General features: G+C 43.7%; 1 protein-coding gene across 1 annotated transcript; it reads left to right on the top strand.

Annotated features, from left to right (window-relative positions):
• The first annotated feature begins 296 nt into the window (after positions 1-296).
• LOC146810865 (deoxycytidine kinase 2-like) lies at positions 297-27999 on the top strand. The gene is made up of 7 exons (XM_085617890.1): positions 297-740; positions 1838-1953; positions 8954-9147; positions 14630-14777; positions 20980-21095; positions 21971-22070; positions 27300-27999. Exons 1-7 carry the CDS (start codon positions 647-649, stop codon positions 27324-27326), a joined length of 795 nt encoding a protein of 264 aa, XP_085474016.1. The 5' UTR covers positions 297-646; the 3' UTR covers positions 27327-27999.

The raw sequence follows: 27999 nt of genomic DNA, 5'->3' as shown, positions 1-27999 counted from the left end.
TACTATGCTACTTTAAATGTTCGTCGCGTTTACAAAATGAAATATTCTATGTACAAAAAGATTCCAAAAATGCCTTATTGTAGCACTTTCACCTTTCCAATACTTTGACAACATTCTTTTCTGTAGGGTTTGCGTTGAGCAACAATACTTTTCGGCTTTGAACTTGAAGGGTGAGGAAAGCGCGCGTTTCGACGGCGATTTGAAAAGACGCGCGGTGTTTGTACTTCCAGTGTGCGCCTGAGGGGGGCGGGTCACCCTCACTTCCTGTGACACTGCGAGGGCCATGATTGTTCCACATTTGAGGGCGATCGCAGGTGGTAATTTGTTTAATGTAAGTATGATTTTTAAAGAGGCGGGACTGCATATGTTTTTTTCCTTTCTGCGAAGTAAAACGCTTCCGTGTTTTTTTCCAACCGCGGAGTGGGGGAATCTTTCCCCCTCAGGCATGCTTCGCCCGGCTGTAGGGTGAGCGGTCCTGCTCTCTCTGTTTCCTTTTCGAGGAGGCGGTGCAGTACTTGGGCGCTGTCGGAATCGCTGGCCGTTCATTGGTTCTTTAAAGGCGGGTCCCTCAAAAAAGCCACAGCACTAGTGAATTTAGAAGTATTCACGCGAGGAGCGGTACGAAGTGTTTCCACGCAGCACCGACATGGCGACACCCCCGAAAAGGATGTGCATCAGCCCGGTTTTCGAGAGCAGCTTTGAGAAGCGGTCCAGGAAGCTGTCCATCGAGGGGAACATAGGTAAGACTTAAATCTTTACCTATTGCTTCACATTTTGGTTTGAGGGGAGGTCTAAAACTGTGTACACCGTAGCCATAGAAGCTCGTATCTTCGAAAGCGTGTGCAGCTGCCTACTGTGGAATATTTCGGAAATGTGGTGTTCGGCATTCACTACCACTTGTTCGATTCCTGGCTCTTTTATTTTTGTGATTTTATATGTTTGCAGTTTTACGCAGCGCGAGCTCGACCCGAACTCATTTGTGCGCTGTACAGGAGCACTAGTTACCTTACACAAGGACACGTTCTTGGAATACGTGCTGGTTCATATAGTTTGCGGGTAACGCTATTGTTTCTGCGTGCAGTTTCATGTTCGTTTATTTGGCGTTCCATTAAATAGCCTGCTTAGCTCGGTGAAAAGTGCTGAAAAAAACTTGGCGCCAAACCAGCTGCGCGAGGCCACCTGTTGTCCCATGGAATGCAACGGGCTTGCAAATGATCATGTCTACATATCCACAACTCCGATTACTGTAAATATGATGTATTTTTAATTATTCCGCCCACTTGCACCTAATAAAGAGTTCTGCAGCAGCGCGGAAAAAAAGCCCGCCCTCGCTGTTGTGACTGAACTCTGTAGCAGCAATAGTTTAGGCGCGCCCCGGAGAAATCGACAATGAATGGATGTCTCCCCACCTGAAAAAACTAGGAGAACCGTTGTAAAATATTAGTGTCCTGTAATTTTGGGCTATAGTTTTTTTTAAACGATGCTTCGTTCAAAATGCTAATTTTTTTTTTAAAAGCTTCTCATGGGCCTAATTTGTGTCCTCCCGCCTTCAGTTGCGAGATTTGCACAGTGCGAAAAATTCAAGAAACTCTTGCATTCTACCCTCATGAGCAACTTGACATTTTCTTGCTTGTTATATGGGGGTATATAGATCAGCTGTATTTATTTATGCAATTAAAACGCCCCACGGGTTGGAAGTAATGAAATGCTATGCCAGTTTAGAAACGTCGGGCCATAACCATGTATGGGGAAACACCATACATACCACATGCACATTGTTTCTGAGCCTTTATGCTTTTGTATTCGTTTTAAATATGTCCATTTATATTTTCACTAGCCGCTGGAAAATCTACGTTTGTTCGTATGTTGGAGAAAGTAAGTGATGAGTGGGAGATTATTCCTGAACCTATCGCAAGGTGGTGCAACGTGCAAACAAATGAAGATGAACACGAGGTTAGTCAACATACTTTGCTTTTTAAGCCTCCCTGCAATGACTGCATTTAAGACCTTTGTACTGCAAAGCGGTCCTTATTTATGCAAATTAATTTGGATCATAGCAAGCCTCTGATTTTGCAATCTTTGTGCACATTTACATACAACGAATGAAAGTGGATGGGAAGCGGCAATTGTAAAATGAGAATGCCCCGAGTCTGTGCATCTCACAAACTTGGTTGTTTAACGGTGAAATTACCAGCTCAGTTCCATTCCCTTCTCTCACTGGAAGAGAATGGAAATCTCCTACAGTCCAGGGCAGTAGAAAAACGTTTTTCTGGGTGAGCAAAAGAAGCTGTTAGACATGTATACTTACTTGCTCTTGCAAAATGGAATTCCGACGTTTGATATTAGTGCAGATTCTAGTTCTTCTGTACACCTGTGAATTCCCGAAATTTGTAACTGCTCAAATGCACGGACATACAATTGTCGGTGGGTGTGTATGTATGTATGTGTGTGTATATATGTATGTATATATATTTTCATGCTTCTGTGTAGGTTTTCATGTAATCAGGTAGCATTATCAGCAGCCTCAAGTTGTCAAAGTTTACAAATATATATATATATATATATATATATATATATATATATATATATATATATATATATATATATACACATTTTTATATTGAAACTACCGTTGGTGATGCAAGCTTAACTCGCAGCTCATTATATTCCCTGAAAGCGCACTCTAATAGTAAAGGCTTTGCATCACTGAATCATATGCAATTTTGATTAACTTGTACATATTGATACAAACCTTGCCTTACTGATGAACAATCCTTTTTTTATAGATCCATAACTGATAGCCAAAGGCTTTCTCCTGCAGATGGAAACAACAAAAATGCCATTACACCTATGCTTTATCAACTACAGGGCAGCTTTTGACCATGTAAATCGTTAGACTGTGGGCAAAATGGGTCGTACCGCAACCCCTTCTGAACTTGATAATCAACCAGCACACTGATACATGGATTCAAATAAAGCTAGGTGATGGGTCATCCTGTCAAGCCTTATACCAACCACGAAGGGGCTCAAACAAGGTTGTGTATTGGCCCGACCCTGTTCAACTTGTTCCTGGCAGATCTCGTCCCGATACTAAATTCCAGCAACTCGCATGCCCCGAGATTTGGGGTTTTAGCACTACCATGCCTTTCTCTATGTGGACAATTTAGTCCTGATAAGTTAGACGCAGGTGGGCCTACAACGTTTTCTTACCACCACACGGGAATACTCTGAAGCCAACAGCCTAAGCATTAACTTGGAAAAAACTAAGACTATGACCGTCTGGAAGAATCCAAAGAAACTACTGGCCTGGTTCTAGGGGAGGACACTCATTGAAACTACTAGAATACAAATACCTAGGTGTGGTTATTGACAAGGTTGGCCATTTCACTGCCCAGAAGAACTCGCTCTTAAGGAAGGGCCTTGACCTGGCAGTTTCACGAAGGAATCTCCACTCCAAACTGAGTTGCCCATCATTACTCCCCTTAGCTCAAGTCGTACGGGCTAAACTCATACCAACAATAGCCTACGGTAGCAAGTCACAGAGGGGTAGGGACTCCACACTATTGGATAGCACAGTCATTACCGCATACCAAATTAAACACACCTCTCCTGCACAGATCGGGCTGGAGTTCGGCCTACAAAAACGAACCCAGGCAAGGAGCATATATTTTCTGGGGCAAACGCTGGAAATCTGCACCAGGAACTTTTAATTGCCACTTTTGGTTAGAACTACAAGGGCAAGCATCATCACCTGCCGCAAACTATTCGAGCTCGAAAAATCCACTCGCATTGTCGCAACTTTCTGGCGAGTTGAAAATCCTCAACTTCGGTCACAGAATAAAAAGTAAACGTAGGAAGAGAACGTGACTTATGACCTGTCTCTGAAAGCAGAGCAAACATGACAAGATAATAATATTTAAAGGCATCTTTATTTCTCACAAAGTGAAGAGCAATAAAAATGCATTTAAATCTTGTCACATTAGCTCACCTTCAGAGAGAGGTCAAAAGTAACTTAATCTTGAAACTTCCTACATTTCGTTTTCTTTCTGTGACTAAAGTTAGAAAGCTTAATTTTGTGAAGTGAACTGTGTGACAACTGAACTGTGCAAAGCATGTTAAATTAAAGGATGCAAGATGTCAGCCTTTTTTTTCTTCTTTTTAACACTTCTGAAATAGCTAAGTGAACTGTTCAAACATTTGAAATATATTTCACTAGTTGTGAAGACCCCTTTTTCTAATTCTGTGGTGAAGAAAATATTTTTATAGGATCGAAAAACAAATTAGAACACTTTAGTTGGTGATGTGCAAATTCTAAATATTCATGCTGAAGCCCAATTAAAAAAACATTGTTTATGTGCTATTATCAGTAAAAGTACATGTTAGTGGGAGAGTTTTGTGGATATTTCAATGGAAAATAGGCTACCTGTAAATGACAGAGCACTAGCACATCATGCTTTGGTAATCAATTTATGCAAAGTGAGTTTTTAAACATGAACTAGGAAATATTACTGCTCCTGCCCAGATGACAATGCTATTAGTGAACTAAGGCAAGCCAGAATTCATATGTACCCTATATATGGGCTTGATTATTGTTATACATTGAGCAAAAATGTAGTCTAGTAAATAGTTATTTTGTACAGCAGATTTAGTGACCTTGCATATTTTAAGCTGCGCTCTTATGCGATAATAAAAAGGCGGCTCCATAAGAAAATATTTGCCTAGGATCCCACCGTCTGAGACCAGTTCACGAGTCAAGTACATTAGTTAGGTCGAGTAGATTATTACAGTTACTAGACCTGCAGGTCTAGTAACAATTTTATGATTTTTAGAGCCCTGACTAACTTCAGACTAGTCTCATCAACACAGGGTTAACTCGCTCTGGGAAACGCCTACCAACTACATTTTAAAAAGCTAGTATGGAAATCAGTCAAACTCCTATCGAGGATAAAACTTCCCTATCAAAAAAAGGACTCCTTCCTGGATGACCCTGAATACCAACTCTACCCCTGCTGCTCAAATATTTGGTCTTTGGTTATGCTAAAACTAACAAAACACGTATTTTGAAATACCGACTATGCCTGCTACCTTGCACAAAGCAATGTCCGTATTGGCTGAAGGTCCAAGCTGAGTCCACCTGCCACTTGTATGGCACAGCATCCGAGACATGCTGCACCTACTATGCACATGTAAAGAACTCCTGGGGAAAAACAATAGCAACTTTTGAAACCTCATTTTAACCAATGAGGTATTCGCACCAGGAGACAAGCTGTGTTGGCCTGTTTCGCACCTGATGATCCACGGCTAAACTGCCGCTTAGTAAAGTTACTGAGATGGGTAGTGAAAAAATACCAAAGCAAAGTTGGACCTTTTAACCAACTGGAACACTGAGGTACTTCCATACCATGACTATATAGCAAACCTATCAGACTAAACAGATAGGATCTCAATACCTGCCCAGGATCTCAATACCTGCCCAGAAAACCAACTTTACATTACAATTTGAAGTGAAATTGGACAATAACTTATCTTAATCAACTTTTAATTATTTTTGTAATTACAATTGTATAACTTTTACCCAAAAATGTTTTAGCAATGTATTTTGACGCAATAGTTTTAAGTAACTTTGCTGATAAAATAAACTTGAACTTTAACTCCTGCATGGGGTTGGCACTAATGTTCCAGTGGGCGAAATAGATATGAATACTTTTCCTTGGCATCGGGTTATCAAATTCCCCACCTGAACGTAACAATTGCACATTTTTTTTTAATGTTCTTGAGTCTGCATAGGTTTCAAGTAAACTCAACCAACCGTGTTTTTTTAGTAGTTCTAAACAGTCAACTGTAGGAAACCTTGATCCAGGCAACTTTTTTTTTTTTTTTTTAAGTAGTAGTTGCTGGGATCAAGATGTCCAACTGCCCACCATTTTGCAATTTTTTGGGTGGCATAAAAATAGACATCTTCCATATCCAATGTAGGTTGGGTTTTGTCTTGCGTTGGCACAGGAATCTTTAAGTTGAGTAACTAGCTTAATTCCAATGACCGACCACAGTTTCTAAGTTTTTGCATGGATTTTTAATAAAGCGGATGTCTGTTAGACCTGCAACAAAAGAATGTTAGAGGGATAGGCAAACCCGGAATGTCTTTTGCATTGTACGCGTAGCTCTTGTTTGGAGTAAAAGCATAATAAATAACTAAGTATTGAATTATTTGGATGTTGTCCGGCCTAAATGTCTCAAAAGGTTACCATGCGGGGAGACTACATAGGAAATGGCAGGGCTCCAGCACATGCAAGCTGATGGGACACAACACAATGGTTGAAATCTTTTTGCCGATTTTAGTATATTAGCCAGGTCATTCCCCAGGGTTGTTTGAATCAGTTGGGAGATGACCTTGAAAAGACCAAAGGATCACTGAAAACGTCCTTGAATTATGTCCTAAAAGTGAGACACGGTTAGCTATAAAACGCCTGCACCATGGTTTGTAGTATGACATGGGTAGCATTCATTCTAGTATGGACCCTCTATTTTTTTTCATGAAATATTACTTTTTTAATGTGGCTTTTTTTCATTACCTGTCTGGAAAGTCTTCAAAACTGCCAAGGTTTAGTACAAGCATGGCGTACTCTAGTGCCATCCAGACGCAGCAATATAGGAATTGCGATGGTGATACCCATCCGCATGTCAACTTAGCATTACAAGCTATCTTAAGCAAATATTTTTTTTCGGATATTGGTTGGTATGCGATACAGAGTGGGATCCGTTCAGGATCAAAATGTTGCTGAGCTGTTACCAATGCTCTCAAACATTCAGAACACAGTAATGGCAGGACCTCACCCTACTAAAAGGAACAGACTGATTTCATTCAGTTTTGTGAGGTTCATACTGAAATTGGTGTTAGAAGTGCCAATTATCACTCACATTCAATATAAGTAGTTCAGTTCAATTATTAAAACTAATGGTTGGGGGCATAGTTTAGTTCTTTCCAAAGTTATAATTCATGGTTGGTGTTCCGCAAGCAAACATTTGCACATAGCTTTAACATTGCTAATCCACAGAATTGAGTATCCTGATTCTTCTAAACAGGACTGTAATTGGGGGAATACACCAGTGGTCATGCAGCTGTAGACCGCAATCTGCAAAAATAAGGGAGAACACAGGCCCCAACATTCTGGTGATGGTCAGCAAGATTATTCAGGCTAAAACCAGTTGCACCTTGTATAATAGATGCAAAGTGAATTTCTTGCTGCAAATTAAATAGCTCCACTAAATATGCATGTCTCAATGGGCTTAAAAATGCATCCTTGTTAAATATATAATTAGATGGTTACATTAATTGAGACTGGTGAACAAACCTTTTGTGCTACATATTGTAGTAATATACTCCCCTATATGTATATAATCTGCACATAATAACTACAATGTGGGCATTTTACCAGATTCATTCTGTTGCTAAAGGTCTACCACCAGCCTCCTTTCTGTGGTGTTGAATGGGGCTAACCGAGGGGGGGGGGGGAATCTTTTATTTATATACCTCCGGTTATCTCTTGCTCTGTTTCCTAATTGTATCAACCTATCATTTTGTAGCTCTTGTTTCCTCCTACCTCAGGTGAAGCTTTTGTTTGTATAATTGTCTGGGGTACACTGATGTCCTACTGGGTGCTAGGAGTGGGTTTCAAACAACCGCCCCTTCAGTCTTAAGGGCCTGAATTGGTTACTTACTGTTATGCCGACTGGCATGTAGGGCAGCAGCAAAGGACCTCTTCTGTCTGTCTTGGACAAGGTTCTGTACAGTTCCCAGCTGGGATTCATTTCGCTTCCCTTTGCCCTCTGTGATCAGTGGAGCGCTGTTCTTGTGATGGAGTCTTGTTTGCTTCTGATGTGTCCTACCCCGTTCCATTTTTCCCTTAATGATTGTGTCCATGCTCTCTTACTTGCGTCTGGTGAGCAGTTCCTGGTTCGGGATGGTTTGCGGCCAGAAAATGAGAGATTCTTCTCTGGTTACTGATGTGGAAGACTGGCAGATTGCTGGTGCTTTTCATCATTCCTCAGCATTGATTCGCACAGGGGCATGGACAGAAAACAATTCTGGTAAAGCTAGGGAATCCACATAGCCCAGGTCCTCCACAGTAAAGTATATGGTCCATCTGATACCTCAGGCTTGGTGTTCAGTTGTGCGTAGCATCACACATCCCTGTCTCACACCGGTTTTGTCTTCAAAGCTATACCCTCTATCTTTCACTGTGTAGGTAAAATTATAGAAGCCCTTGATCAGACCTACCTGCTGCAGTATGCCATAGGCTCTCAGTAAGCACCGGAGGCTGTCGTGGTCAAAGTTTCTCTAAATCACTGAGGTTGATGTATAGTTGTCTCTGCCACTCCATGCACCGACCTGTAATGTTGTGTGAGTAAGAATCTGATCAATTCACCTCACCCTTTGCCCTTGCGGAATGCAGCCTGTTCTTTTCCTAACTGCTTATCCGTGTCATCAGAAAAGTGCTGTACAATGATTTTCGCCAGGATTTTACTCTTGATAGATAAAGGTGATTCCAGTCCAGTTGGTTAATACTCCATTCTTTAGGGGCTTGATGATACTGCCTTTGGTTCCAGTCATTTGTTTTTCTTTCACTCCCAAATCGACGTAAGCAGTGGTTGGAGGATCTTGGCTGATGTTTCAGGGTCTGCCTTGAACATTTGTGCATTTAGTTTGTCTTGGCCATCTTTTCCAATCTTGGGAGACCAATAACAGTGACTATTTTGATGAATAAGTTAGTATGTGTTTAATGGTGCCATCACTTAACTTTTAGGTTTGGGACCTCCAAAAGCCATACATAGCTTGGATTGATTTGATGTTCTAGTGAATCCAAATCTGTCCGCTTTAAAAAAAGTTTCTGAAACATTGCTAATGTATAAAGACAAATGTTCATTTAAAAAAAAAAAATTCTCCTTGTTTCAGGAACTTTCAACTTCTCAGAAAAGTGGTGGCAACTTACTCCAAATGCTGTACGATAAGCCTACTCGATGGGCTTACACCTTCCAGACCTATGCTTGTTTGAGTAGAGTAAGGGCGCAGTTAAAGCCAGTGTCAGCAAAACTACAAGAAGCAGAGCGACCTGTACAATTTTTTGAAAGATCAGTTTACAGTGACCGGTAAGTGATGACCTGTATTAACCTGTTTAGTTCTATAAAGATGACTGCGCATAGAAGTAAATAAATGTTGGGTATTCCTTGATGACCTTAAAACCAGCTGCAAATAAAAACGTTACCATGGGAAAAGATTGTTTTCAACTTATCAGCAATACTCCCACAAAGGGGAGAATTCCCATTTCTGCTGCTGCATTCCATAAAAGAAATGGAAGAAAGCAGTAGAAACCAGAACAAAGAATCGCACATTGCCACACACAGCCAACAATTGCAATTACAAAGACCATGTAACTAAATTTTTCAGTTTTACTCCTAATGAAGGAAAATTTGCCATTTCACAGTGTTGAAGTCCCTACAAAAGCTGGTGGTGCTTAGCACGTCTCTTAGTCTGACCCAGAATGTTCCCTATGGTCAGGAACATTCTTCACACGGGGCCTGTGCAACTGGACTAACCGATCCTTCAGTACTGCTCATACAGTGAGCATCTTCAAGATTTGTCCAGCCTACTCTTGCTCCAGATGAGCCACTCTGGACGGTCGCAGAGGCAATACCTATTCGTCCTAAAGACACGACCAACATTGCTGATCTTGACTTCATCCAGCTCAATCTGATGGTACGCCGGTCACGGGCTCTATGGTAGAATAGAAACCTGTATTACCCAACCATCTCAAATTATGGGTAGGGGAGACAGTCAATCCAAAATGAGTTTCTCCAATCTTATGTTTCTTAATAAACCATCTAAGAGGTCAACAAATGCAAGGATGCCATCTTTCTCAAGTGGTTTTTAATGGTCATGCATCTGAGACTGATATACCATAGTAACAATTTCTGTATCCTTGTACACTATCTTTCCCATAAGTATCCCAGCATGGCAATCATTCAATACCTTCTGCAAAGAAATTGATATTGGAAGGAGCTAAAGTGGTAGACCATTTCTCCAAGAAGACCTCATCAGAAAGGATGGGGATGGGAGGCTGTGAATATGCATTAACTCTAATGCTTCCCCCCCCCCCCCCCCCCCCCCCCCCCCCCTTAGTGTCTCATTCAGGGTCACCATTCCCCCCCCCCCCCCCTGCTCTTATTTCACATTTTGTTGCTTGCAGGAAAATTGCATGCATTTGCTACACGAAGAGGCAAATCTGACCCGAAACAGCTCAATTTAGACATTTGTTTGTTACTCCTGCTAGGTTAAGGTTTACTTTGGATAACTCCAACTTGAAACCAAATTTACAGAAGCGGAACGTTTTCCGGCTTTTATTATATGGAATTATCTTGAAGCTAGAGCTGAACATTTGATGCCCATGGCAACACCAATAGTTTCCTTCTAGGGTAGGATTACTTCTGCATAAAAAGTGCTCTTATGCTTTCTTTTTGAGACGACACCTGGCAACAATCTGGTCCCATAGACCTAGATATGTTGCACCTTCCATCACGTGTAGAAGCCAAAACCCATGGGGCCAGATGTACAAAGCTTTTATTTTTTTTATTTTTTTTTTTTATTTTAGCTTGCAAACAGTCCGATTCTGTGAATCGGGCTGTTTGCTACATAGAAAAAAGCCTTTTTAAATGTACAAACCCTATTTGCAAATCAGTAAGCTATTACTGAATCGTGAATTGGGTTTGAGAGCCCTATTTGGAAGGGGCGTGGCAAAGGCATCCCTTCCTCATTACGAGTCTCTGGGGCATGTATGAATGTTTTGCGACCGGAATGCGGTTGCAGAACATTCATACTTTACCGACTCGGTGATGGAGGTGGAAATCCACTTGCAAACAGGAAGGAGTCCCCAAGGGACCCCTTCCCTTGTGTGAATGGGGGCGCCAACATTTTTTTTTAAGAGCAGGCTATTGTCCCACAGACCACTACCTGCTCTAAAAAATAATAAAAGGAAACTTTTCATTTTTAACTGCATCCCGTTTTCTTTTAAGGAAAACAGGCTGCATTTCAAAATTTAAACTGCTTTGTGTACAAAGGAGTCACAGGCATGGTGGTCTGCTGACCCCAGTAGGCTGCCATCCCCGTTAGTGCTGGCCATTCCTGTTGGTGCTAGCCATTCCCAATGGGTTGCAAATTGTGAATTGCCTCATGTATATCAATGAGCCAGGTCCCTTGCAAATCCTTGGCAATTGCCAACCGTGTAAAACAGTGTTGTACGTAGTGGTTTGTGATTTCCTAATAGCAAATAAAAAAGAAACTGCTATTGGGAAATCTCAAACGGAAGTCTATGTACTTCTGGCCCATGGTTCTGCAACCTAGTGATCAATTTTGTGAACCAGTTATTGATGTGAAAAAAATGTCCTTCACTACTATGCTTTGTCACCAAAAAAAACACTGGTGTGGACACACCATGCATAGTGACTAGCATTTCTTGCTACAATTCTTCAGACCAGTGCAGAGTTGGCAGCAGTGTACGGCATGCAGTCCGTGTTGTGCTGTTCTCCTTCAGTAGCACAAATATTGGACCATCCTAATATGGTTCCCTCACAAAAAAGATCTATGTAACATTAACATCTGTAAGTTCCTGAGCGTACTTACAAGAAGTTTTCCTTAGTTTCCATATCCAAACAACCAACTCATTTCTGTTCTCAAAGAACAGTCTCGCAAATAATTTTAACTTGTGCTGTAGCATATGTAGGAAAGTGCCCCTTTTTGACAAAATTGACCAAACATTTTCTCTGATGCAAAATTGGCTAAAAGTGTGCTGGGTTCCTGCTAACCAGGTCCCAAGCACCAGTGTGATTTCCCTAAATTGTACCTTTTGTATTCCACAATTGGCACAACTTTAGGAGCTTTATGTCCCTAATAAATGGAACTCCTAGTACCTAGGGCATTGGGACTAAAGAGGGTCCAAGTGCTGCAGCATGAATTGTGCCACCCTAAGGTACTGCTCACAAAGCTCATGCATGCTGCCAATGCAGCCTGCATGTCTTGTGTGCCATGTCGACTCTTGTTTTTCTCTGCACCATCTCTATAGCAGGCCTTACAGCTCTATGGCAGGTGCACTATACACATATGGGCATATCTGCTTGAATGAGTGTGTCCCTGTGATAGCTAAGTTCACCCTTGGATACCACAAGTGTGCAAGGAAGCCATACAGAGTACATGGGCTGGACATTCATCATTACGAGTACCCCCAGCTACATGATTGCTTCAGTCTACCACCAGATGTTTGGTGACTAACTTTTCTTCTTAATAAACCTGCACTGATACCATTGCCTAATTTATTAATAAAGGCACCTTGGAGGTGCCCTCTGAAAATCTACTGATACCTTGTGTGTTCACTGACTGGTCCTCGGCCAGCCAGCCCCCCTAGACCAGTTTCTGACCCCCTTAGGTGGGAGCCTTTGCTCTCGGAAGTCAGGAACAAAGCCTGCTCTGGGTGGGAAGCTTCAAAGGCTGTCACCTTTATGTGACCCAGGCTTCTCCAGATAGTGAAGATGGAAACTTCCCGGTCCTAACATCAACTTTTTGGCAACAGGACAGGCAAGAAGATTAGAAGGTGGCCCACATCAAGTCAGCACTACCCTTAAGGTGGTTTAGCTGAGGCGAACCCCACTATTCATATTCCTCCATCTTGTTTTGGACAGAATTGGCATTCGGCAGTCTGAGTTCAGCCCACTTCCCATAGGAAGTTGTCATAGAGGGTGTAGACAACCTAAAGGTAGTCGGCCCATTGGCGACTACCTGTCACTCCCTGTAATGCCCCTAAATTGAGTATTTGGGTGCCGCCTCTGAACCCAAGAACTTTGATTCGACGGATCAAGGGAAGGACGAAGAAGAGTCACTGCCTGGTGGAAATGGCAAAAAAGCTGTAGACTTTTGGTGTGTGAAACGCTGCCTGCCCGCATCCTCTCTACAATTGCAACAGAGTGACTTGACCTGCGAGTTGGCGACTTGGGTAGTCTGCCAGCACTTCTACAAAAAACTTTTCGTCTCCCCTGGAGTAGAGGAGCCTCTCCCCTGCAGACCGCTGGCACCAAAATGCAGAGTTCGGTCCACCACTTTGCAGCTTCCCTGACTGACCAACACCGCAGACAACCAGTACGAGATATTCATGCTCTGGAAGGCCAAATCTATTTCTCCACTTCGTGTGAATACACGAGGACCGACCAGAGCTGTACAACACCAATCCGTAGGCTACCGGACGCCCTGCATGAATGGCAACAGCAGGAATCCAATCGGGATTCTCACTGCACCAGGACCAAGCAGCTGTTTGATGTCTGCATCCCTGAGACCCACTTCGTGAGTGTCCAAGCTGACCAGATTTTGCCCCTGGCAGCGGTTTGTCCCTAAGCACAAGAAGTAACTTTGTCTGGCCTGAGTAACGAAGAACCGGCAGCGTCCCCTTACTCCCAAGACCCCTTGCGACCCTAGCCCCGGTTTGGGAGCTCTCTGACTTGTCTCCCTGTACCACATTTTTTCGGGGGGGGGGGGGGGGGGGGGGGGCCTTTACCGTAGCAGGCCCAGCTACCAACCTCACCAGTACCCTGCTTCCCGCTGAACCCAGCAAGCTCTATCAGACTGCTGGTAGACCATGACCCACCTATGAACTTAATTATAGAAGGTGAACCCCTAAAACCAACTTTACGTACTTGTATGCATACATGACTTTTCCTTCAATAGGATAGGACTGCATTGTCTATAAAAGCGAACAAACTTGAACAGTTGCTATTTTTAATCCATTTAGCTCAAAACCGTACTTTCCTTCAAACAAAGTTCTTGGTTTCACAAAGTATAAAAGGCGTGTTATTTAAAAAAAAAAAAAAATTGGTCTCAAATTTATTCTTTGAGTCATTTATTGCCTCAGAGTACAACAAATACTTGCCACTACCCTCTGATAAGCCTAACTGCTTGCCCACACTACCACAAAAGAGAGCGTTGGTATTATCTACTTAGCCTCTGTAAGCCAATTGGGGGACCTACTGGACTCAATGTAGTGTACTAAAAGTACATTGAGAAATCCCTTGCACACTTCACCTTGGAACACGTTTAGCACTTTTTAAGAATTTGACCCTCTGCCAAACTGGGAGCCACATGGGTACTAGAATTTTCTTATGCATTGCTAAGTGGGGGAAAGTGTCTGGGTCCTAGTTGGGAAGTATAGAAGCCAGTTATCCCTCTGAGGACAGCGATTTGAAGAACATTGTACAACAATCTGCCCATGAACTCCTGCACTAAGCATTGTGATGGTCACCTTGATGTCTGTCTTGCTCCTGTTCAGCACATCAAATGACCACCAAAGCATGGGAACCCTATGACTAAGTGGTGCTGCCCAATAATGGTACTTCTGACTTACCCAGAAGCTCCCTTGAGTGGGTGATATGAAAGCCATAGGAGTTTTTATTGGTGAACATGTGCTTTATTTATGTGGAATTGATTCAGTTCTCCATGCATACTCTGCCAATGTTGCATACAATATATTAACACCTTGATGTTAAGAAAATAACGATGTTTTCCCCATACTCACGGTGGTATACCTTTGTGTTTTAGGTATGTGTTTGCATCCAACTTGTTTGAATCTGGGAACATCAATGAAACTGAATGGGCAATTTATCAGGACTGGCATACGTGGCTTTTGAATCAATTTGAATCTGAGATTGAGCTGGATGGAATGATCTACCTTAGAAGTACACCTGAGGTAAGACTTTTTAATTTGAAACCATTTTATTCTATTGTATGCCTCCTATAACGCACATGTGCCGCAGACCCCCCTTCAGCTATGTTAAGCAGCAGTGTCTCGTATGTGAGCATTTCTATGTATGGGGTGCAATACCACCTGCGATGGGGCTTGAGCAGGATTCCCATAAACTGACACCAGCCCCATCACATCCTGCCGTGTTTGTATGCGCATCCCCTGGCAGTGTAGATGTGTCTTCAGGTTCTATACCAATCTAGCCCAGGCTTCCTTCCCTCCAGTGATTTTTTTTGGGGGGGGGGGGGGGGGGTCCTGTCTCCTTTCATAATTTGATGTCCCTCTTCGATGTGATTAAGACTAGCCACAGCAGGGCCCTTTTGCATCCGTTGCAATCTCATTTGCCTGATCTCTGATGCACTTTGTTCTTTTCCAAAATTCCATTGTAAAAGGTACCAGTGGTACCAAGGGCCTTGTGACCACAGACTCCCAATTTTGTGCCGGTATGTTTGTATGGTCGGGCATTACCATAACAGATTGTAGAAGGTTCCTTCTTGTCCACACCCCCTCTGGCACAGCCCTGTATCAACACGGCCCAATCGATGTAGTACCGTTCTGGCATAATAAATCAGGACCTGCATCTTATCGCTACTTCCCTTGGGCCCTGTATCACTTCCACCCGATCCTAGTCATCGAAATGGCCCAGGTTGCCTTCCCGTGTTTTAGTGGCCCTAATGGGTCTGCAGAGTTAATCATTATTTTCTTATAAACTTTTTATTGGTCAATGGTCAGTTACCAGATGATTCTCCATAGGGGATGCCGATTCAAATTCATCTTCAGTAATTATCCCCATGGGTGTGTTCCAGTTGCAAATATTTTAACTACTCTCACTCGCCCACTTCATATTCCTGTTGTAGTGTTTTGAATTTAATATATGCCTGCTCTCTCCATACATCGCCAAGTCTTTCCAGACCGAACAGTTTCTATTTGCCAAAGCTTCTCTGCTCTCCCACCTTCTGGAGTAGGCCACATTCCAAAAGTGGGGTCATTTTTGTTAATTTCCCCTCCCAGCCCAGGTATTTGTTTGCTACACTGTAGGAAAGTGGGTTTCTGTTGCAGTAACCCCCCCCCTACTTTTTGCCGCTAGATTTCTGATGCACTTTAACTTGATGTGCCATTGGTCCCTGCCAATCAAGTTGCCAGGGCCTGTGTTCTTTCCCAGAACGGTACCTTTGTACCCACAATTGTCACCTCTCTGGCCATATGTAAGTCCCTTGTAAAAGGTACCATGAGTACCAAGGGCACTGACCAGGGAAGGCCTCAAAGGGCTGCAGCACATACTGTGCCACCCTTAGAGGTCCTGTACCTTAAACGCACACACTGCCATTGCAAGCTGTGTGTTTTGGTGCAGAGAAAAGTGAAGAGCTGATGTGGCACACATACCGGTGTGCCATGCCTGCAACCCACTGCCTATGGTATAGGTAAGACACTCCTCTAGCTGGGTACACTATACCACTGGTGAGGGTATAGTTGCATGAGCACTGTACCCCTGCAGTGTCTAAGTACATTCTTAGACATTGTAAGTGCAGTAAAGCCATAAAGCGTTTATGGTCTGGAAGTTTGTCATTACAAACTCCACAGCACCATAATGGCTTTACTAAATTCTAGGAAGTTTGGTAGCAAATGTCGCTGCATAATAAACTCTCACACTGATACCAGTGTGGGATTTATTATACAATGCACTCGGTGGGCATCTTGAAGGTATCCCCTGAAACAACCAGCCTCTGGTGGCTCCCAGTGCATAGAAACCAAGCCTTTCCTGGAAGGTGGTCACACCACCCCCAGGTCAGGAAGAGCCATCTGTGGCAGGGGAGCTTCAACGGCTTTGTCGCCTTTGCAACGCTACCCCCAGCCTCTACTGCTATCGGGCGCGGCCCCCTTCCTGTCTTGCCCCCTTTTTGGCGGGAATACAGGTGGGAAAACTTAGAACAGCCCAGAAGGTGTGTCCACCTCTGCCAACCCCAACCCTCGGATGGGGGAGGCGAGGTGAAGCCCACTCTTCAGTATCTTCCATCTTGCAGATGGCAGGCACACTCCAATCAGTGTTGGGGATTGTCCCCACTCCCCCATGTGGGGTGAGCACACCAAGGGTGTAGGCACCCTAAGGTCAGCCCATTGGCTACTGACCTCGAACCCTAAAATGCCCCCTGAATACAGTTTTTAGGGGGCAGCCCTGAACCTAGAAGGCAAATTCCTGCAACCTACGAAGGACGGAAGAATGTGCACAGCAGAGGAGACTGCAGAGAACGGACTTGGCCCCAGCCTAACCGGTCTGTCTGCAGTTTCTGGAGATCCTGCGCCAAGTCTCCTTGTCCTGCAGCCAGCGACCTCCAGAACCCCTGCCTTCAACAAAGACCAGATCTCCTGTGAACAATAGCTCTGTTCAAAAGGAATCTTCAAAGAAAGACTGAGCGTGCTGAAGACTATGAAACCAGACACCTGGAACCACCACTGCACCAGTCTTCTACAGCCCGAGTGGCCCAGTGATCCAGAGTCCACGAGTTCTCCCCTCCCCTCCCCCCCCCCCCCCCTGCCCTCCAGGACTCCCATTTATAACCACTGCTTTCCCTGACTGTACGGATCGCGTTTCGGTTTTAACTTCCTCCACTGTCAGGTCTCCTAACGTTTCCCTGTACTCCGCTGTCAACCCTGGCAGGTTTGTCTCGTAGGAAATCCCTGCAATCCTCCATCTTTCCAGACACAGACGTGTATAGATATTCGTAGTAGGTGGCAAATGCCTCTGCCATCTCTTCTCCTGTTTTGTGGTGTTGCCCTACACTAGATATATTATCTTCAGCACCCATCTACCACTCTTCCTCCCCTTGTCCAGCCAAGCCAGGAGTTTACTGGCCTTACCCACACCTCATATAACCTATGTTGGGTGGCCAGGGCATGCGCTCTAGCGCTGTCCTCCAATAAATCTTGGGAGTCCTTCAGCAGGGCACTTGGAGTTCTCGTTGTGTTCTTTGTGGACAGGTCCGCTGTCCTCTGGAGTTCTTGGTCTTTGGGGAAGGCAGGCAGTCCTCCCAGGGTTTGTAGGTCGCTTGGCCGGCAGGACAAGTTGCTTTTTGGAGCAGGTTTCTTCGAGGACTGCAGACCGGCTGTTTGGGCTGGGGGCAAGTCGGGTGTCATCTGAAATCTTCACTGCTGTTTAGAGTTCTCTGGTCCTTCTTCTTTAGGTCACAATCTAAGGTTCATGGGTGCCCCTAAATACTCAATTTAGGGGTGTTACAGGTACTGGCTGGTAGTAGCCAATGGGCTACTTTCGTTTAGGGTGACTACACTCTTTGTATGTCTACTCCCTTTGGGAAAGGGGCATACCCCTAATCCTATTGGCTGAAATCCTCCATATTGTTTGTGAGGATTTCAAAGGGCTACTGTGAGGTGGACACTACTTGTTAGGTGGTGGCAAATGGATAGCCATTCAGGAACCACACCAGGGGTGGTCTATTTTCAGGGGGCATCGCTAAGATTCCCCCCGAGTGCATTTTACATTAAACCCACACTGATGGCAGTGTGGGATTTAATGTGCGGAGAAGGTTGCTACCAAACGTACCAGTTTTTAGTAAAGCCATTATGGAGCTCATAATGACCAACTCCCAGACCATATAATCTCTATGGTTTTACTACACTTACAGTGGCTAAGCCCAGTCTTAGACATTGTAGGGGTACAGGGTTCATGCCACTGTACCCTCACATTTGGGCTAGTGCACCATGCTTGAGGGGTGACTTACCTAGGCCTTAGGCAGTGTGTTGCAGGCATGGCACTCTTCGCTTTTCTCTACACCAAAACAGTGTGTGTCCTTCCTTCCAGGGGTAACCGTGTAAAAATTGTCACTTTCCTACAACACCCCCCATGTCCCTAACCAAAACGTTCTTTGTGTACTTCTGATCAGTCTGGTGTTGACAACTAAGTATCATCTGGATAAAGTTGCAGATGTCATACGAAACAGGAGGATTTACGGTACATAATTTTTTTAGATAGATTTGGTTCACTGTGAGGAAATGGGTTGTATTGTAAGAGGTGGCTGTGCAACCTCCATGTTTTATACATACCAACCTCTTTAGTACCCTTAGATTTTGTTTGTCAAACCTACTGCTCAACCCTAGTTGGCAGTGGCTCTCACCAGCAAGCTTTAAACAAAGGAACAAGTGTAAACCATTTTAACAGCTCCAAAGCAACTGAAGAAGAAATTGACAAAACACCAAAGAAATCCAACACCATAGGGAGCGGCAGCAAGATACTTAGAAAGTTGCCTCATCAGGTGTGAAGCAGTCTCTAGTCAGTTCTGGGCCTTTTTTTTTTTTTTTTTTTTTTTTTTTTTTTTTTTTTTCTTTCTTTCTTTTACAGGACTTTCCTAAGGAAGTGGTCTGATTCAGGGGATGAAGGATGCTGAAGATACTCTGAGGATGCCTACGACTACTCCTCTGTCCACGAAGGGGGAAGAGGCGGTCCTGGTCACAGGATCAGTTGCTTCTGTGCTGGCTGAATTCCAGTCGCCCAGTATCCCGGTCATGGGCCAATCCTTCCTCCCAATAACTAATCTTCTGATGGTTCCAGTTGCACTGCGGCTCTCCTGTATTCAGCGAACTCTGGTGCAACTTTGTGTGTCTGGTCCTGGTGCTCTGTGGCGGCAGCTGGTTGAAGATTCTGGGCTGTCAACTTGCTACAACAGGCTTCTCAGCTGGTGTGTCCCTGTTCTCTGAACAAGAGGCCAGCTCATAGTCTGTTGGCTGGGCCTGGGAGACTTCTCCCTGAGCAGGAGCAGTCCATGCCAGTGTTCTCTTTGCTGGTTCCATGGTGCATTGGTGCAAGTTCTTCCTGCTTTGTCGCAATCGAAGTTTGGGTGCTCTGCTTGTGCACAGAAATGCCCTCAGGGCAGGATGCAATGGGTAGCCAATTGGCTACCAGGTTCCCTCCCACCTGTTTCACATTTTGTGGAATGTGGCATTGGGGCATGCCAGCATTTACCATTCTGCCCACTTCCGAGATAGCAGGATCCCTCCCCTGGCATGTGGTGCTCTCTAGCCCAACCGAGAGGTGTGGCTATCAAGGAGGCTACACACCCCTGGAAAACTGGATTGCCCTGCTGTCCCAAGTGCCAGCCTGTCTGCATGAACAATGGAGCAGCCTCATCTCCCAAGTGTTACACATTTGCCCTTCAAAGGCGGCTCCTCCTTTCAGAGCATGCCCTGATAGTATCCTTTCCTGGGAGTCGTTGGCAGCTCTCTGCAGGCACTGGTGTGTGGTGTGTGTGTGTGTGTGTGTGTGTGTGTGTGTATGTCTATGTATATATATATATATATATATATATATATATATATATATTGCTCGCTCTCCGCCTTTTCTCCCCTTCACTCGCGATCGGGTGCTTTGTTGCGCAGTGACGGGCACTGCGCGGATCCATATATAAATATTTTGTATAACTATCTGAACATGTCAAATTATAAGTTCTGCTTGTGGGATATATTGCACCCTGCCTCTGGATTCGATAGGCACACATATATGGGGGGGGAGGGTTAAGTCTGTTTTTGCTATAACTTTCAATGGTTTGCACAACTAGTGTTTCAATCCCTGGGTGGACCCCCTTACTTACATACCCTGGGTGCCATTTACTTGGGACATGAAGGTAAAGAAGCTTATTCAATTGCGTATGAACCAATATTACATACCATTTTGAGGGTAAGGGCACAGGCACTGAAGTATAGTTAGCAGGCCTCAGTGCATGCTCCGTCTCAAAACCAGCAGCTTCAGTCCAAAAACTTGGGGGGTGACATTCTGAGAGTAAGTTTTGGAGGCTCAATGAATAACATGCCAAAGAGGCTAGTCGCTATAGCTATGCTGATGGGTAAGCATAGAGTTGCTGTACTGTGGGAAAGGGGCCTAAAATGAAACTGTGCAAAAAAACTCTGCATCTGATTTTTGTGTTTGAGCTTGACTGTGTAATCCTACACGACCGTATCTGTGTGCATGTCCAACTTTTATAAATGTAATTTTAGCAGGGTGTAATTTCTTTACTGGTAACTGATGAAACCTGATGTAATTATTTCAACAGATATATAATTATAGAAGAAAGTCATGAAGTTTCGGAACCGACTTTGAAGGTAGATTTTGTTTTCAGTAAAAAAAAATGTATTATGTTTACAGAAATGTATGGAACGTTTGCGCTATAGAGGCAGAGAAGAGGAGCAGGGAATTGAGCTGGAATATCTAGAAAAACTTCACTTCAAACACGAAATGTGGCTCCATTCAAGAACCATGAAGTAAGCAAAGTGATCCTAATTAATGCCTGTTTTAGGTTTGTTTATTTATATAGATCTTTTGTTTAGTGTGTCTTCTGAGCACTCTTTTATTGAGGGAAATGCTTGTTAACTGTATACATTTTGGGGAATTCTTGAGACTTTGATCTCCATAACTCAAGGTGAAGGACAATCTTCAGATCGGTCTTGAAGGTCTTCCTTGACCGCTTTAGATTATTCAGTGTATCAAACTGACCTAATATTGTTTACAGCATGGAATCTGTGGCTGTACCCTTCAGGTATTTAGAACTCTAACCCTCAGTAGCCTATTGTACAAGGTCAACTTTAATTCCTCACGAAGATTTGAGAAACTCCTCCAAATCCGGTGCCACCCCCTTTGTGCTCTGCCAACCATTTTCTAGTTCAGGCATCTTGACCCACAACATTTAAATTGGCTGTTGCTAGACGCATGAAATGTATGAATCCCTATGAGGCCGTTGGTCTGGAGAGTAGAAGGATCTCAAGTGACTGAACAAAGTCATCACTTATTCACTCTTGACTCAATAAGAGACCAAAAACCAGGCAGTCCATGCAGATGCACCATCATAAATTGGGTTATTGTCTTGAGGCTTTAGAAAACAATGATTTTGCTGTATCCATCTCAAGTGGGTTATGGCAACTGTTTATAGCAAGCCTATTTTTTTTTTCCCTCCGCTTCTTGATGAACGAGCCAATTCAAGACCATTATTTCTAGAATCCTGATTATATAGCAATTTTTTTTGTTTTTATCTAGGAGCGATCGGATCATAATATCTAGTTTTGTTTGAACTTTTTTGGGACATAATCTTAAATATTTTTTAGCATGTGATTATGGTTAAATTTTTTTTTTTTTTTTTTAGTGTGGACTTTGAAAACCTCCGGGATATTCCAATTTTGGTCTTAGACGTTAATGAGGACTTCAAAAATGACCAGATTAAACAGGAAGACTTACTAGAAAAGGTATGTGGTGTATATACCTTTTTTTTTTTTGTGTGACTAACTGTATCGCATGCATAACTAACCTTTTGCTTGTTGCTGTATTGAATCTAAGTAGGTTGCGTAAGACCGAGGACCCTAGCTAGTTCTTCCTGTGCATTCCTAGTGGTCGTCCTAGTGGTCTCCCCGCCTTAATTACCTCCTTTGCCTAACATCCAGATTATTTTGTTTTCAACAGCCAACATAGACTTATTTTGGCCCTCTAGTTCTGGTGTTGTCAATCGTGTGTGTGTGTGTGTGTGTGTGTGTGTGTGTGTGTGTGTGTGGACCTGCCCTTTCACAAGAGTATGATCCTGCACCTATCCTGTGTCAACGAGGGTATGCTTGGTGCCCCTCCAAATCTGACAGTGCTATCTGTTGTGGGTTTAGGACATAGAACGGGGGTAGAAGCGTAACATGTTTTAAGACTCCACAGTTGAGACTTTTTTTTTTTTGATCTGTGCCAAGAGTCATGGACTACTGGCCCATATGCATTTGCACAAATTCTATCATCCCAAATGTATATTGTGCGTGTTTGTAGCCTCTGTGGTGTCTGCACAGTGTACTGGAGAGTATCTGTAGTAATGGAGGCCTATCTGATCCATTTTAGATACCCTCACTTGGCTTTTTGTACAAAATTGAGGCGAGGCTCCTTTAGAAATTTTTAAGGAAATGGGGTGTATTATATGGGGTTTGTGTAACCTCTCTGTGTAATTCACTTACCAACTACTTAAGGTCCAGTAGGTTTGGTCTGTAAATCCCTCAGCTCAACCGTGGGTAGCTCTGGCACTTAGCAGCAAGGCTTACACAGAAGAACAAGTGTTGAGCATTTAAGCAACTCCAAAACAGTTAAGGAAGAAATCAGCACCACACTTATCTGACACCAATTTACAAAAATATTCCTTTTTATAAGAATTTATACACTTGAACGAAAAAGATCCACCGAAAGGCTACAGAGACGTAGATTTTACCAGCAATTATAAATCTAAGCTATTTCACTCAACTGTGAACAAGCCTTGGGAAAGGCCACACATTGTACACTTAAATGTTCTCAAATGAAACCGGTGAGTGTTAATCCAGTCATTACAAGTACTTGTGGTGACCAACTCCGTCATGGAGCTAGTCGGGGGATCAATGGGCTTACTGCAGGATTCCTTGGTCCACGAAGGTGAGGGGGTCCAGGTTGCAGGGTCGATGTCCCAATAAGTCCAGTCTTCCCTGAATTACCGGTCTTTGTCACAGTCCAATCCTTCCTGGGTCGATAATTTGACTGGGTGTTCCAGCAACTCCCAGCAGGGCTCGGTGAACTCAAGCGCAACTTGGTGCGACGAAGTCCTAGTCCCGTGTGCTGTACAGCAGCAGTGGTAGCAGCGTGAAGACTTTTGGGCTACCAACTTGCCCCAGCAGGTTGTGTCCATGTGCTACAAACAGCCAGTCAGCTAGCCCATGAAGTTGTCGAGGCTTGACTGGTTTCTTGAGGCTTCTTCTTGAGCAGCACATTGCAGGCACCCTCTCTTTGCTAGCCACCATGTGCAGTCCTCATCGGTGCAGCGCCTCTGCTGGTTTCTTGGTGCAGCAGGGTGATCTTTTCTTGTTCCTTCCAAGTCCGTTGTGGTCTGGGTGCCTCCTTACTCTTTGAAAGTTCCCTTAGAGTAGGATGCGGTTGGTAGCTAATGTGCTACCAGGTTCCTTCTCACCTAGTGACCACTTCTTGTGGAGTGTGGCATCTGGCTACCCCAGGATGTGCCTTTCTGCCTTCTCCCAAGATGGCAAGACCCCTCTCCTGGTGTGCACAGCTCCCTAGCTCACCCCGGGGTTATGGCTACCTCCAGGCTACACGCCCCTGGAGATGCATGTTTAGCAACTGGTTTCCCCTCTCTGCCTCTTACGCCAGTCTCAACAATGTTCTCACCCCCCCTTCCAGTGTCCCACAGCTACCCTTTAAAGGTGGCTTCACCTCTGAATCCTGCCCTTTGGGGCTAACACCCCAATGACTTCCTGCAGGAGGCATGTGATGCCTCCCTGGCCTGCAATTCTTGATTGCTCTTCTCCTTCCAGAGAGTCGTTGCAACATCTTCAGGAGGGCAGTAAACAATCCTGTGGTGCAGGCTTCCTGTGTCCCCAGAAAGGCACATGATTTTGAAGGTCAACAAAGTGGCAGTATCACTAAAGCTGCACACTGCATCAAGCTGCAGTAATTTTGACCCAAGATAAAGTCGGGCTTGCTGTAACGAGTTTTTTTTGATACCGTGGAGTGCCTACTTTTAAGTCTCATCGTTCTGGAGATGGCACAGCTGAGGTGTAACCCTGTACTCTTCAACTAGGCAACCGCGTCTTTCCATAGTAAAATCCGCAATACTGCCTTTTTTACTGTCGGGGCATGCAGCGTACATGTTTGTTTTATGTTGTACCCTACCTTTAGGGCTCAGTAGGCCTTCCAGGGGGCTGACTTGTACAAATGTCATGGGGAAGTGGTGGCTTTGCCATTGCTTTCAATGACAAATTTGTGCTAATAGTGCAAGACTGCTCTACCAGTCTGCAGTGGTACAAAAGGGGGTGGTGATGGACGGAGCATCAGAACCAATCAAACACTCGCACCCAGTCAACAGATCTGGGTTTAATCCATCACCGTTCTTTAGCCCACTCTGCCACCCCAGTTCAGACATGGCCATATGCAAATCAGTCTGACCCTGTGCCTCATGGAACAGTCCAGCCCGAACTACCAAGCCATGCCTTCCCTGGACCGGAAACCGGCTTCCTAGGACCGGTTTCTGGCATTTCAGCCATCCTTGCTTGAATCCAGTGGCAAAGTGAGCAAGGGACTCACGTCTGAGTATACCCTGCCAACTTATGGCTAACAAAGCTGTACAAAGGCACAGGGTCAAGACTGATTTGCATATGGCTGGGTTCAAACTGGAACGGCATGGTAAGCAAAAAACGATGGATTTAGGCCCAGATCTCTGTACTGGGGTGAATGTATGACATTGTTCTGCATTCTGTCCATCAATTGTTGTTTTTGCATTTGTCACCCTGAGTGGGACGGGTATGCTCAGACGTGAGTCCCGTACTCCCCATGCCGCTGGAATCAATCTATCCTGGCTGAAGAGAGGTGAAACCCCGAAACCGGTCCTAGGATGCTTGTTTCCAGTCCAGGGAGGACCTGGCTTGGTAGTTCGGGCTGGACTGTTCCCATGAGGCACAGGGTCAAGACTGATTTGCATATGGCTGGGTTCAAACTGGAACTGCATGGTGAGCAAAAAAACGATGGATTTAGACCGAGATCTCTGTACTGGGGTGAATGTATGACATTGTTCTGCATTCTGTCCAATTGTTGTTTTTGCATTTGTCACTACCAGTCTGCAGTAGCAGACTTGTTTTGCTTGGGGTTCCTTCAGGGTGGCACAACCAATGCTGCAAGCCTTGGGGTAGCACTCTAACTTACATTCCCTGGGTACCAGGATACCATATCCTAGGGAGTTGCAGGGTAAGTTGGCAATTGCCATTTGGGTACAGCCAATTCAAACTACGCTCTAGGGCCAGGAAACTGGCACTAAGGTCTAGTTAGCAGACCTCCGTGTGCTTGAGTCTAAAAACCAGCAGCAGATTAAACACTTGTTTTACTCTTATCGCTCATAGTTCAATACATGTAGAGCTAAAATACAGATTTACTGAATCCATGTTGGAGCTCCATTGTTCAAGCTAGTCCAAGAGGATCTTCATTTTGCTTGCTGGTAGTTTTCAGGATGTGATAAGAAATAGGTAGTGTTAGAATACAGAACTGGTTCTTCATACCTCTTCGGTAGGAATAGATGCAAAATTTCATAGTGCCTGTAAATATGCTGCAGAGTTTGTGGCTCCAGATAAACTACGAACTATTTGTCAAGGTACTTGCAACTAATACTACAATCTTGTAGTTCTGTGTAAACTTATCCTTTTTGGGGGACTTGGAGGAAGAGGTAAAATTATCTTTACTTAGATTAGTGTCATGTGTTTTCATGGTTCCTCAGTCCACAAACGCTTGAGCCCACTTCATTCAAAATGACACCATGATTGTTGTAGAAAAGGTGTGGCAAATGCGTAGTGTCTCCACAATTGTTCCATGAAACGTCATTTTGCAGCTCTTCCGGGTGTGGTGGCCTATGTCTGACTTCTGGATCTTGCTCAGGAAAAAGGGAGTACGAGATGTATAGCATCCTATCAAAGTCCTACAAAACTGTCAATTAGTATATTTGGTCATCAGTGACACTTATGGGATTCTGGGATGTGACAACAATCCTGCTTAGTTGACACAGAACAATACTCAATGTCACGGTTTGTCTACTGATAATCCTTCAGTGTCCACAACCACCCAAACAATGGTGTTAGCCTTGAATTGGAGGACGATTCTACTCTACAAAAGCAGTAGCATGGCAGTGGAAATGGGGTAGGGAAGAGGGTATTCAATCACATTTGGTATGCGATTACCATGTGTGGATTAATTATTCTTCATGGGGGTATTATTTAAACCCTTTGGGTAATGTGTGTTGCATGGACAAGTTAGCATCTCTAAAACAAAATATATAATACAAAAGTTTTCTCTTATGTATATGCATTTTAAAACTCAAAGGCAGGGGACTTACTTAGATTAACCAGGTGATTTAAGTTAATTTTGTGTTTACCACTTATTGGCTTTCATCAAGCAATGATCCACAAGACTAAACCAGCCCTGTTGGAGTTTATTTTTGTAATAAAATACAACCACAAAGGCAAATGCACTTTTTTCTAGGTCATTTTTTCACTGTTTGTTTTTTGTAATCTAGAGCACGATTTGTTTTATGGTATGCACCATCTATAATATGGTATCTGATTGCGTCTGTCTATCTGGGAAGATTTGCGTTTCTATATGAAAGTTTGATGGCAAAAAAACATTAACAGTACTAACATTCCTGTGAAGTTCTCAACGAAAGACTGCTAAACTTTCTTGAAACACAACTGATGAACCTTCAAATTTTGATATTTTGGAAAAGAGTTCACGGATATGATCTGTCTTTGAAAGTGTTAATAAAGTAGTGCCCTAGCCCCCCAAGGGCACTTCTGTAAACCAGGTTCAGTCCCAAGTTTTCTCTTGATCTTAGTGTTTATCTCAAACCATAACTATTGTTAATCATTGTGTTCTGCATCAATGTGCATGTATATGCACCATGTGTATAATAAATTTGGTCTCCTGTTTTGCAGGTCAAGATATTTCTAAATTCACTTTAACCTCTGAAGAACCTCGCCAAAGAAATTTTTCTCTTGGAAACTTGCTAAAAGCCAGACTGTACAAGAAAAAGCAGTCCCTAATTATTGCACATATTTGTATATATGTATTGCATTTTAAGGTTTTGTATGAAATGAATACTGATGTATTGGAATGTCTAAATCAGACCATGTTCATGGTGCTATTTTATTGTAACTTGCTGCTTTGATTTTATGTATTTTTATGTATATAATGTTCATTTTTATGATGACCTCCCTAGACAAGAGGGAGGATTGCATTAAGTTGCCTCCAATACACAAAGACCACAGCCCTGACTTTACTCCAAAGGGCTCCAATTGTCTGCTCTCACTTACACCCCTGTAAGTGCTATGCTACAGCACCCAAAGTACAGATTATTTGAACTGTATTGATGGGCTACTAGGTGTGGCTGCGCAAGGGTGTTTGTTCTTCACTTTGGGCTATCTGGGTAAGCGAATCCCTGCCTAGTCAGCTTGTGCAAGATTACTCTTCCCCCCCCCCCCCCCCCCCCCCCCCTTAACTCCTTTCTTGCAAGCTATAAGAACCTAGATTGTTGTTTTAGTTGTAAAACTTTATGCATTAATGAGTTGGGTGTCAAGACAAATACATACATATCTGACTTGATTGTTGTAATAAACATTTTGGTCAACTTTTTAA

This window comes from Triturus cristatus, chromosome 7 (assembly GCF_964204655.1).
Source record: "Triturus cristatus chromosome 7, aTriCri1.1, whole genome shotgun sequence".
NCBI classification, from domain to species: domain Eukaryota; kingdom Metazoa; phylum Chordata; class Amphibia; order Caudata; family Salamandridae; genus Triturus; species Triturus cristatus.
Note: the sequence above shows the minus strand (reverse complement) of the source record. Positions and strands in the feature narration are given on the sequence as shown.

What these genes read in the sequence shown, in the direction of transcription:
- LOC146810865 (XM_085617890.1), top strand. Translation starts at nt 647, where the DNA reads ATGGCGACACCCCCGAAAAGGATGTGCATCAGCCCGGTTTTCGAGAGC. An exon ending in GTCCATCGAGGGGAACATAG is followed by an intron (nt 741 to 1,837) that starts GTAAGACTTAAA and finishes TATTTTCACTAG; the next exon opens with CCGCTGGAAAATCTACGTTT. An exon ending in CTCCATTCAAGAACCATGAA is followed by an intron (nt 21,096 to 21,970) that starts GTAAGCAAAGTG and finishes TTTTTTTTTTAG; the next exon opens with TGTGGACTTTGAAAACCTCC.